This window comes from Limanda limanda, chromosome 13, assembly GCF_963576545.1.
Source record: "Limanda limanda chromosome 13, fLimLim1.1, whole genome shotgun sequence".
In the NCBI taxonomy this organism is placed as follows: domain Eukaryota; kingdom Metazoa; phylum Chordata; class Actinopteri; order Pleuronectiformes; family Pleuronectidae; genus Limanda; species Limanda limanda.
The window spans coordinates 15,031,825-15,044,168 of NC_083648.1; the positions used below are offsets into that span (position 1 = coordinate 15,031,825).

The 12,344-nt window shown below is 40.9% G+C and overlaps 1 protein-coding gene across 1 annotated transcript; it reads right to left on the reverse strand.

Annotated features, from left to right (window-relative positions):
- Nucleotides 1–4,383: 4,383 nt before the first annotated feature.
- Nucleotides 4,384–12,344, reverse strand: LOC133017508 (myomegalin-like). Its single transcript, XM_061083615.1, has 5 exons — nucleotides 12,204–12,344; nucleotides 7,199–7,275; nucleotides 4,976–5,099; nucleotides 4,728–4,885; nucleotides 4,384–4,546 (listed from the first exon to the last, which is right to left on the reverse strand). Exons 1-5 carry the CDS (start codon nucleotides 12,342–12,344, stop codon nucleotides 4,384–4,386), a joined length of 663 nt encoding a protein of 220 aa, XP_060939598.1.

Consider the following 12,344-nt stretch of genomic DNA (forward strand, 5'->3'; position numbering starts at 1 on the left):
GCAGCGGAGGACCGAACCATTCCCGGGACGCGGGGGTGGAGGAGGAAGCCCGGTGCAGTGGTCAAACTGGTTTAACATGCACTGTTGTTACGACTCATGAGGATGAGTTTCATTTTGAATCACGCACACATTGATGTGTCCTGTGTCCAGAGAATATGTGCTGTATCTCAAGGTTTGCTGTTGAACCGATGGAGAGGTGCTCCCCCGGGAGTCTCTCACTTCCTCCTGCCCGGTTTACTGAGCTCTGCTCGGCTGACTGAACAGCTACACGCTCACTAACGTGGAAGCATTAGTGATGCTCTGAAAAATAACACTATATTCTATATATCCTTTAGAATAATGCATACATGTGTGTTTCAATTTCTATCTTCGTGAAAATATAATAATGTTGTAAAAGGGTTACAATTACATTTTTACCATTTTGTAATATTCTTCTCTACTGCAACAATTAATGTATCTATTTTTGTATTAATCAATAAATAAAATAAATCAACAATGAGTCAGTTGCAGCTCTAAAACAAACCAAAAATTACTTAAAAATAGCCAATGTAATTCAATAAAAGCTACTTTAAATTTTTTCAATCCCAGCACATTATTGCACTGGGAATGTGTATCTACCTGGGACTATTGTTCTATTCTATTCTATTCAGGGTCATGACCTTTAGTTCATTAGTGCTTCATCATTCATGCTCCATCATTAGTGCATTCCTAGGTCACAAGGCTCTGCAGACTGAAGACAAAAGCACGTTTTCTCAACAACACACTTAATGATCCGTGAGCGTTGAAACTAGCTACTAGGACGAAGCTATGTGGGGTAAAATATGAACATAAACTCTAAGTAGAAGTCATTATTACATTGGCACAAGACAGAAAATAAGTAATCTTGTATAAAGTTATTATGCATAATAATTATACATAATAACTTTAAGCTCTTTTCAGCTTAATAACGACTTTTGTAATTGTTGCTGTCCTGTAAGTTATGTATACAAATTGAATTAAACATTTGAAGACATGTTAATGTAAACTGTAATCATACTGATGTATTAGTCTTGGCCGTCGCTGGACCACTGTAATCTTCACCAGCCCTCTGAATCAAAACATGTTTTTGCTTTAAGATTATAATTAGTATTTGCTGTTGTCATGGTGCAGATATTTCCACAATGGTTTGACTGTGAAAGTAAAACAACCAGGTCTTTCTACTTGTCTCCACAGTGATCGCAAATTTTGTTTTCCTAAGGGCAGGCACACAGATCATGCTGCCACGTGGTGACCGTCCGTATGCTTCCATCCTCAAGGCAGTTCCTTTGTTCCAGGACAGAAAGGGATCTTCTATCAATGTGAGAGGCAGAACTGTGAGTCCCTAAGTCTCTTTTTAGGTTATATAAGGCTTATTCACTGGATTTGAGTCATTTTCTCTAAATCTGATATTTTAGAAAAAAAACCCATGTAGGAAGGGTCAGGCTGAATAATAAGTCTAGACATGCAGTTTTCCATTACTATTTTACTAAATGTTATGTTCATAAATACAAGCATACTGCAAAGCGTATACACAATCAGGCAGTTTACAGTACACCAATTACTACAATGTATTCTTGAAGAGGAAATCCTGGACATAATTGTGGGGAGAGGTTTCAGGTTTTCCCTGCTCCCCCCTTTTCTCTCCAGACACAGATTGGATCTGAATGGCTGTGGTGTCTGGGGAACTAATTAAGAGCTCTTGTGGCGGGTGTCCGTCTGAAACAACACAACTTGATATCAGTGTCAGGGTCGCAGATTAGTTTAAGGTCAACCTGACCCATCGACGACCCGGCTGAAACCAGAGCCACTAAACTGTAAACCAGCGAGATGCACACACGCACATATGTAAGAGGGCACCTCAGGGGAATGTGTACACACACACACAAGCACACACAAGCACACACACATAAGACCCCATTTACACTGATCCGTACATGATCTCTTCTGATCTTTGTGAGGAGATGCAAATGCTACGTGTGTAGATTCTCTCACACCGTTTCATCACAGTAAAATGAACAGTTGTCAATTAAATTGGCAAAGTAAGACAAACTACTTGAACAATGTTGATTCACATCCCGTTTTGAAACCACATTTAAATTCACTGGATCCAGATTTTTTCCCAGCAAGATCCATGTATTATTCGAGAATCTAACAGTGTTAACAAAAGTGAAAAAAAAATCCTGGGTTCGCCCCCTGATCTGGATCTGCACCAAATCTGAATGGTTTCTTCCTTGGACTACAACTTTCATGAAAATCAGTTCATCTGTTATTTAGTAATCTTGATAACAAGCAAACATCCAACCAAACTGTCCTTTTCTGTTATTTTGTAAAGTCAAGTGTTCTCAACATTGACCCATCAACCCACTTTAGAACACACAGGTTGTTCGAGAGAATAAAACAATCCTTATAATGCAATTGTCTTTCCTTATGTATATACAACAAATACATTTACACAAAATGTTTTGTAAAGCTTCTATGAAGATTATTAGGCACCGGCTCCCTTTTTTTTCCAGTGCACATGAAGAGACACTCACTTGCTCACTTTCACGCAAACATGCATCCCGTGTGAAATCTGAGTGGAGAGTCAGCCCTGCCAAGTACATTTGCATCCTTCATGCAAAACTGATTTACAAGTTAAAGCGCCACAGCAACAAATTATGTTTGCAACATCCAGGCCACTGTCAAATAACAGGAACCAGCCCGGCGCGGGTTATTCAACACATATGCAGCTAAGATTATCAATTTAAATGACTAACATATGGTAAGGGTGCACTCTGGGTGGAGGGAGATGCAGTCAGGATAATGATCCCTCTACATTTTGTAGTTCCATTGTGTATCTGTGGCGAAATGTGTCCCTGAGGATGTCTCTGCAGCTGAAGTCTGTAATTGTAATAAGATTCTGACACTTAAAGTAATGAAATCAACCCCTCGGTGAGATTGACTTTACTGTCACTGGAAGCCTCACGCCTGGCTCCATCTACTGCAGCTCTAATAAACTCTTTTTGCATGTTTTAGATGCACAGTATGAATGTATTTGGCAGTCTGACTGGAAGAAGCCACTGAGCCACAATGTTTTATGATAGATTAAAATTTGTAAATAAAAATGAGCAAAGTGTGATGTTGACTTTTTACTATGACATTGTTAACAGTTCTTTCAGCAATGGTTGATTGTAGTAGCAGAGACTTTTTTCCGTGATTTCTGCACAAAAGACGGAACAAATGTCTTAAATATTGTGCTTTACTTTCTGTTTTGTCAAATTTAGAGGAAGTTGGGTGATTCTGTGTCACAACCATTCTGTTTATTTTTTACTATAATCAAGGTTGACATATTGTGACTGTGGCTCTGGATGAGGAGGTTGGTGGTTCAATCCCCCGGCTACTCCACACAGTGTTCTGAGATGTATTGACCCTGAATTTCCCCTGATGGCTGTGCTGGGCAGTGTGTGCAGGATGTGGTCATAAAGACTAGAAAAGCCGCTCTATAAAACAAAGACCATTTATATTTACAAACTCCATATTCTTTTTACAACTCTGTAAAACAAAAATAAACTGACAAAATGATTTAAATGTACAGTTGTCCGCTCTGGGGTGAAAATGCTATGTGTCACTTCTCCATAAGGAGGCAGAGTCTCTCAACAGCAAGCGCATGTGACAGAGCTCTGACACTTAGTGGAAAACCGAACAATAACACGGGAAGGATAATGAAGCAGAGTTGTTTTAACAGTTAACTAAAATTCATGGATTCCCTTACCTGCATCTCCTGTTCGATACGCAGCCTCTCCTGACCCAGTTCCTCCTGATAGAACTGTGAAACACAGAAGACAGACTATGAACCCACTGCACATTCAAAAATCAATAATTATATTCAACCTTGGGATTCATGGAGGAAGAGAATGCACAGAGAAACAGGAAAGTGACAAAATTAACCTGCACCGTGATATTAAATGACTGCTCTCGTCAGATGACCTCATGATCTTTTATTGGTGTGTGTGACTATGTGAGAATGCATCTGCATACATCAGTGTTTATTTACGTAGTGGTTTGGGGCGTGTAAACTGCTGTTATGACCCACATGAATAGTTGTTCAAATAAGGCAGAAGAATGTCACATCTGCTGCTTCAGGAGCCTCTTTCTAGAATAGAAGCCATACCAGAAAAAACATGGTGGTCCAGAGGAATGCAGAAAGAATAGAGGGGCGTGGTGCATTTTAAAGGCTTTCACTGTCATACTTCACATACATGATGGAGAAATAGCTCATAGAAAGACAATTACTTAATCTACATTTACATGTTTTTCACAGGTTAGAGAAAGACTGGGGCAAAGTTTGAAAACCCCTTTGCTCGTAAGTTGTCGTTGAAGGAGCTTTTATACCTCCACATCCTTGTCCTTCTGCAGCAGGGATGAAGACAGCTCGTCCACTTGTCCCTCCAGCTCTCCCACTCTGAGTGTGAGCGTCGTCTTCTCTCCGCTCAGCTCTGTGATGACAGCCTCCTTGAAGCGAAGCTCTATGGACAGCTCCTCTATTAATCTGAACACACACACACAGAGGCAAGGTCAGTCAGTAACACCTGCTCTCCGCAACTAACTCAGACATGTGCATTCTCACATACAGCCCCTCTGGATAATATCTGGAGCTTATCCAGAGTTTACCGCATGTCTCAAAGCAGCGAGATCTAGTTGGGTATTTGAGGGAGGTTTATTTTTTGTACCTGTCTTTGCTGGTGTTGAATGGGGACAGGACGCTTGGAGGCCTCTCGTCCTCTGGGATGTCCTCCATGGGGATGTCTATGGAGAGGAGCGAGGCGCGGGAGTGGGATCCAGCCAGCGAGACCATCCTCCCTGCCTCGCTGCGTGCCAGCTGGGCCTCCTGGAAACACAACAAAGAGATAAACTGTTATGATCATTACCTCTGAGACACCTTTGATTTGTTCTTAAAAAGCTGAAGGGAGAACACGACCTCCTGCAGGAGCTGGATCTTGGTCTCGAGCACTTGCTGCATGTGGTCGATTTCCTGCTGCCTCTCCTGACACCGTCTCTGCAGCTCTGCCTCATTGTGATTGGTCAAGCTCACTGCTGTCGTGCTGTCGAAGAGAAATCAGACTCGATCACCACATCTATGAGCTACCAGAATGAACACAGCCCAAATCTACTCGTACAGATGTTGTCAGCGGGTCAGTGTTATGACACGGTGGAGATAGTAGCGGGGATAGCGAACTCCTTTCCACTGAACAGCAGAGCTTGATTATGTGCCTCCCCCACGGTAAAAGGCTTTCACGTTAATAAAAACAACAACATGTGCTCTCACAGAGATGCTGTTCAGTTTGGGGCCTTTGAATGTAGCAGTTGTGTTAGTGAAGTGTATATGTATATCTGTGGTAAAATAATTAACTGAAATACATTGTTAAAGGATGAAACATAATGCAGAAACATCCTGTTCCTTTGTGTTCTCCAACAACCTGATTAAGTGGCTCATGGCGCAAGTGTCCCCCCCACACTCCTTTAGACTCCAACTGTGCAAGCATCTGTCCATATCACTTAGTCAGTCAACAACCCTATCCCAGAATTCCTTCTCCCAGAATGGCACACGCCACTCTGTCGCCATTGAGTCCCGTCCTGGACGCTCTCTACATACGTTTTTAACTCCGTCCACCACATGCAGCAGCTCGAATAACTGAGATATTTTGAACCAGTCTGAGTAATGCAAATGTCTGTCTCTTGGACAAGTGTCCTTTATTTGTAGTGGGAAAGCCCTTCAGCCTATGAGGAGAGTTTAGACACCACCCATTCTGCAAGAGGTTAGAGAATTCAGTTACGTCATATACATGTCTGCATATACATCATTCTAACTACCAAGAAAGACAGCTGGACTTAAATCCAAGAATCTTCAACAGACCTTAAATGTGAAAAAAAGGTTGATACTCAATATTGAGGAGTAAAACATTTCCAATGCTGATATATTGAAAATAATTTCCAATGCTGATCACAACACAAGCTGATTTTTTTTTTTAAATGATTCCTAAGAGGTTTCTATCAAACCCTCGTGACAAATAAAGGGAATTAATGCTAGTTTTTTTTTGTTTAACCATAAACTGTATTATGAATTATTATGAATAAAAAGTTTGTTTTGGGCTGAAATTGTCACTTTTCCACACAATATCTAATATAGAATTCAAATGTAAAGTGAGAGAGTCATAATATAATAACCAGCTTCACTGTCACAACCATCTTCGCTCTCATCTGCAATTTGCAAATCATGTAACTTCAAACCAAAGTAAAGGATGTGCAGAGAGGGAGCAACAACAGCAGCTAAAATAGAAACAAGTAATAAGAACCAGCGTGTGTTTTGTAAGAGCACCAACAGCTGCCCATCGATGATGATGATGATCATGACTTTAAAGGTCAACAAGCACAACCTTTAGGATGCATCTCTGACAATTTCAGGAGGAGAAAGATTATCCCTCTACATGTCAAATTAAAGTAGTACAGGCCCCAACAATGAAGAAGTCAAAGTTCACCCATGGGACACAGAAGCTCCGCTGATTGCTTTTTAATACAACACTAATGTAACAGAAGATCCTGTTTCTCTCACATGTATAATGAAACCCCAACGTATGGAAAGATCTAAAAATACTTTTTAATGAAACTCACACAACAATAGCAATAACTTTTCACTACAATTTCCATCATTAGCAAATTTAACAATATATATCACCATAATTTCGTATTGTGAGTCTTCTTTGAGTGTGTGTGTGTGTGCTTGTTGTCTTCATCGGCTGCTCCAAAGTAAAGACACAACGTATATGTAAAGAATCCAAGCTTATCTTTGGCGAGGTCCATGGGTTCACAACCACACATAAAAAACACAAAGGTCGGACACTTATGAACATCAGTTTTTATCATCATCTTAATCCACTGCAGCACTTTCATATCTAGTAGCTGTGATACCACACGATGTAGAAAATTAAACAACATCTATGTGGCCAAAGAAAAGATGAAAATTATGCAATGATGTTACATGAGCTGTTGCTGGTCAGTCGACCTCAGCCGGTCTAGATCAAGCAGGCTCGGGAGACCTTCAAACTTTTGATACCATATATCACAATAACAGATTAAGAAATCTTAATTCAAGGGTTGAAACTGTACAACAACAAACATTTATGATTAATATTCATGGACTTACAGGGCTTTGTCCAGAAGCTGCTGTTTCTCTTGGAGCTCCTGCTTCAAGCTCTCTACTTCCACCTTCAGCTCGATGTTCTGCAACAGGAGAAGAGCAGCGAGGTCAATCAGTCAATCAATCAATCAATCAGTCAATCAATCACTAAATCAATCAATCAATCAATCAATCAATCAATCAATCAATCAGTCTGTCAGTCAGTCAATCACATAGTTTGTGACTAGCTGAGCTTTTCCGCTTCCAATCTTTAAAGAAATATGAATAAACATCTTTCACTTTCCCAAACCTGAGGCACTAAGCAGATTTAAAGGACTCAAGCAGTGAGAAATGTGAGGAGGACGATAATGTGATCGAAAATATTCCCAATGTTAGTTACAGATTCATTTACAGAGTCAATACATATGTTGAACGGCTTATGACTTTTTACGTTGTGGAGGGGTAAACATCCTGGACAGGTCACCAGTCCATTAAGGACAAACAACCATTTCTTTGCCTATAAGCTCATCAATGTAAAGAGGACTTGGAGAGAACCCACGCAAACAGGGGAAGAACATGCACTCCACCCCAGCCTAACCGGGATTCGAACTAGGACTTATCACTGCCCCACCGTGCCCCCTGGATATATATTGTGTAGACAAACGAGCCGTGGTTGTTGAATCCATTTCATGCTCATTGTGGATGTAAGGAAACTATGGGTAGATCTTTTCCGTGAGTTTATAACAGTTTCTGTGTTTACTGGGTTTGGTCTGAATCTCTTCTATACTCCCGACATGTCACGTCCTCACTCCGTCTCCTCAGTCACATCTCTCCATCTCTGCTGAGTGAATCACTGCTGGTGGGTGTTGTGTATCAGGAGTGCAGAGCATCTGACTGAGCTGTCACGGCTGTTATATTTAGAGCTGGAGAATTCTGGGAAGCTCAGATACTCGCCACTGGGGCCAAAGGCTAAACTCCGCAGTTTGTTTACCTGCTGGACTCCACAGGGGTCGTTTTTGGGCCAATCAGGGATCTTAAACTGGGCTGGAGGACAGAGGGGATTGGTGGAGCTCATTCTTTCCATTCTGACCTCGGGACAGGAGTGAGGACAGTTTATCCGCCTGATGGATGAGATGATTGCGCTCATTGGTTTTACCACCTTTATCTCTGCAGATTGGCTCACACTCATTTCAACAGAATTAGCCTCCCTGTATTTTCCTCTCTCTTTTCTTTCCTGCCTCGTCCTCCCTCTATTTCTGTGTTCTCTGCCTCTCCGTACATGTCAGAGTCTGATGACCTTCCCCCGTCCTTGCCAGGGAGCTTTACGTGTGTCGATAACACCCACAGAGAGCTGGGTGACACGTGTACCAACACTCGTAGACTGAAACCTACCCTTAAACAAATTCCTGAACTCCGCCACGATTGCTCAACACAACACACACCATCACACATGCAAACTTATCATGTGCATGTGACATTTAACATGTGCATGTGACCGGAGGACACAGGGGTCGTGTTTTTGGCTGACATCAGATCAATCAACAAAATGAAACAACATGAAAAGCATTTGTATGTAGGACAATTTTACTTTTCATTTTGAGGCATGAGAAAATAGCTACATGTTTTTTCAGATAGCCAAAAGCAGGACACTTACTTCAATAATTGGCTTATTGATCTAGTACTTGAATTGTATTGATCGTAGTTTGAGTACCTCCGCCAGGAAAGTTATATTTTCATCTATGTTTGTTTATTTGTAAGCAAAATTAAGCACAAACAACTGGATTGGTAACAAAACTTGGTGGAAGGATAGATTGTTTCTTTTGTGTTAGTTGTATTAAATCAAGACTCTTTGATTCCCTCATTATTTCTATCATAATGGTACTAAGACCAATCTATCTCTTACCTTGCACTCTACTCTTAGGATACTAGTGGTGCAGTGGCAACAACAACTAAAGAAACATATGACCACACATATGCTCATAGGTAATTATAGCAAGTGATTTGCCTAAATGCTCTAACAATAAATAATGTACCAGACATGTATTCCGGTGTGTGTGTCAACGTGGTTTACAGTAAGAGACACAGTTCCCCATCTTGAAAACAGCTCTAAATATAGACACCCATCACAGTGCACCTGCTATTCTGGCCCCTCCTGGCCTGTGGACCCCCAGCAACAGATTCACTTATAACCATTCAGAGAAGGAAGAGGGAGAGAGAGGACTGCACTTACACAACACACATACAACACACACACACACCTGCACTGCTACAATGACTTATCGCCCACTGACAGGTTCACATTTAATGACGGCCCTGCTCATTCTGTTTTAATCCATAATAAAGGGTTGCATCCGGTCGTGTTTATTTAAAACTAACTGAGGGACAACATTGTCATTTTCAACATGAACAAAAATCAACATGGTCTAACTTCACAAATGTAAATGCAAATCTGACATTTGTTCGACATTTTAAAGATTAAACAATCAGAAAAAAAAAAATCTACATGTTATTGTGGTAAAATAATAATTACCTAAGGCTCTAACATCATGCTCTACAATACTATAAGCACCAGATGCTAATTGTAGCCACATTTCAACTAAAAGTATCCAAAACTTTTAGTACCAGGTACTATTTTCAAGGGTTCAAAGGTTCCTGCAGACCCTTGTTCACCTGTGTGTGTATACAATTCATAAAAAGTGACATGACTGACAATGAATGCTTCCAAAAAACACTGATATAATGGACCACATAGTGAAGATATATATATAAACACAAACATACACATGTAACAAGTGTGTCTCATGTCATGTGGACACTCACATGAATACAGGAGATAAATAAATTAGTGTACTCAAGCCTGCTCTATAAATAGACTCTGTCAAGCTATGGGGGAGATCACTATGTACCCGGGCAGCTCAGGTCCGATAACACCACAGTGCAACAAATTTGATCTCCAATCAAAACCCTGATTAGTCTGATTAACCTTCAGCCATACAGAAAAAGAGACCGTCGTGCACAAGGATTAAAGTCCAGTTCTGTGGCTGTGTGAGGTGCGATCAGTTTACTCAGTCAGTGCTGGTGTGAAGCACGCAGGTCCCGCTCAGCCCTTTCACTTTCAAAGAGTTGCTGATGATCGCGAGGGATTTGGAATGAAGGGAGGGAGAAAGAGAGGTTTAAATGTCGACCGGTTCGTGCAAACAGACACCAGCTGAGCGGGGTCACCTTAATGTGGGAGCACGCACACATGCGGAGGAACGCAGGAGGACACGCTCATCATGTCCTGTTCAAAATGTACAGACACTGATTGGCTGGTCTTGTTTGGCAACAGAGTTTTTTTTTAAATCACACACTATATGTCGGCATGGTTGGTCCAGTGTAAACAAGTGAAGGCGGCACAACAAGGATTCTCCTAATGGCAACATAGAGGGAACTCTATATAAGAACACAGTACAATTCAAATCAGCAATATTTAACTTTGAATTCCCGTTTTTGATCACTGGTCCAAAGCTCAAATAAAGCAAATACTCATATCTGAAGAGCTGAACTGAGGCAAGACTTTTCATGTATTTGTCATACATTTTGTTTTTTTGCAAAATAAGTATTAATACTAGATTATAAGCACTACATATTGTGATATCTGAGCTTTGCTACCATTAACAAATGTAATTTACTATACGCTCAAATATTGATGTCAGCTCTCTGTATTATTTGTATGGGAACAACCCAAAATGCACACTAGTTTTTGGGGTCATCTATGAGTCTATAATCTACTCTGAGGAACACAAATGTTTATATTTCAAAAAGTCAAAGTTCTAAGATATTGATAACCACATTCCAATGCTTCAACTCAGGTTATTTAGCTATTTATTGATCTAATATCAGTGCTATATTTGGTGTTAATAAAGATAGGTACACATCACTATGGTGTATATAGGACTAGATTTACCTTTAAATGAGGTTATATGAATGAACATATCTGAGGGTGGAAGACTGAACTTTTTAAAAGAACTGACAAAGAATACGTGGATCAGTCAAGTCATGGCCAATACCATTTAAGATTCAGGGATTTGACATCAACTCCCACATATTTATTTGGTGCAACATTTCAGTTTGTCGTTATGTTCCTTTTGTTTTCCTATGTCTGGCCTTTTGCTCCATTACAAGTACACAGGTTTATAAAAGGTATAACCCACTCAGTCAATATTTATGAAGCTGCCGAAAAGTATCCCTGGGTTGTGGAGTGAGACTAAATTAATCTTGTGGAAATACAGGACATTATATCTGCACAAATCCCAGGATAAGAACAATACACAGCAAAGCAAAGCCCCTACTTGACAGCTGACACACACATGGACACACACACGGACACACACACACACACACACACACACACACACACACACACACACACACACACACACACACACACGCACACATTCTTGTTCTTCTATCTTAGTAAGGACACTCATTGGCATAATGCAATTCCTAGCCCCCACCCCTGACCTAAACCTAATTCTAACCTTAAAAACAAGTCTTAAGCCTCAAACAAGCCTTTAAAAAAAGTGAGGACCGCCCAAAAGGTCCTCACTCTGTAAGGTCTATCGTCCTCACAAATATCAGTACAAATACACACACACATATGCACACACAGACTGAGAGCTCCTGAACAAACTGCTAGTTAATGTGTAATCCTTCACAAGGAGGCCACAACCAAAAATAAAAACAAGCACTTGGTCAAACACACACATGGCAGGTCACATCACTCAGGTCAGCGCAGCAGCTGTGTCAACAACCAGTGGAAGTGGATCAGTGCCTCTCTAGGACTGATCAAAATAATCTTAATTGATAAAGGCACAGATCATCTCTTTCATTTGCTTAGTTCCAAACTGATCATCAAAGTAGAAATCAACTGGTGTTGATCATTATGTTGTTCTCTTGTTCTCTCAAGTGCAACTGGTCCCAGCCCCATTCATCCCCAGTCACACAGGTTCCCATTCATCTCCTGGTACTCAGTAAGAGCCGTCCTACTCACCGTGCGGTAGACATCCTCACTGCTCTCCTCGAACTTCTGCTGGATCCTCTCCTCCAGGAAGTAGATGCGGAGCTTGAGGCTGAAGTTCTCCTTCTTCAGGTCATTCAGGTGCTGCGACAAAGTACGGTAACCGTTAGACAT

What these genes read in the sequence shown, in the direction of transcription:
- LOC133017508 (XM_061083615.1), bottom strand. Translation starts at nt 12,344, where the DNA reads ATGTCTAACGGTTACCGTACTTTGTCGCAGCACCTGAATGACCTGAAG. An exon ending in CAGCTTCTGGACAAAGCCCT is followed by an intron (nt 5,100 to 7,198) that starts GTAAGTCCATGA and finishes TCTCTTCGACAG; the next exon opens with CACGACAGCAGTGAGCTTGA. An exon ending in TTCAACACCAGCAAAGACAG is followed by an intron (nt 4,547 to 4,727) that starts GTACAAAAAATA and finishes GTGTGTGTTCAG; the next exon opens with ATTAATAGAGGAGCTGTCCA.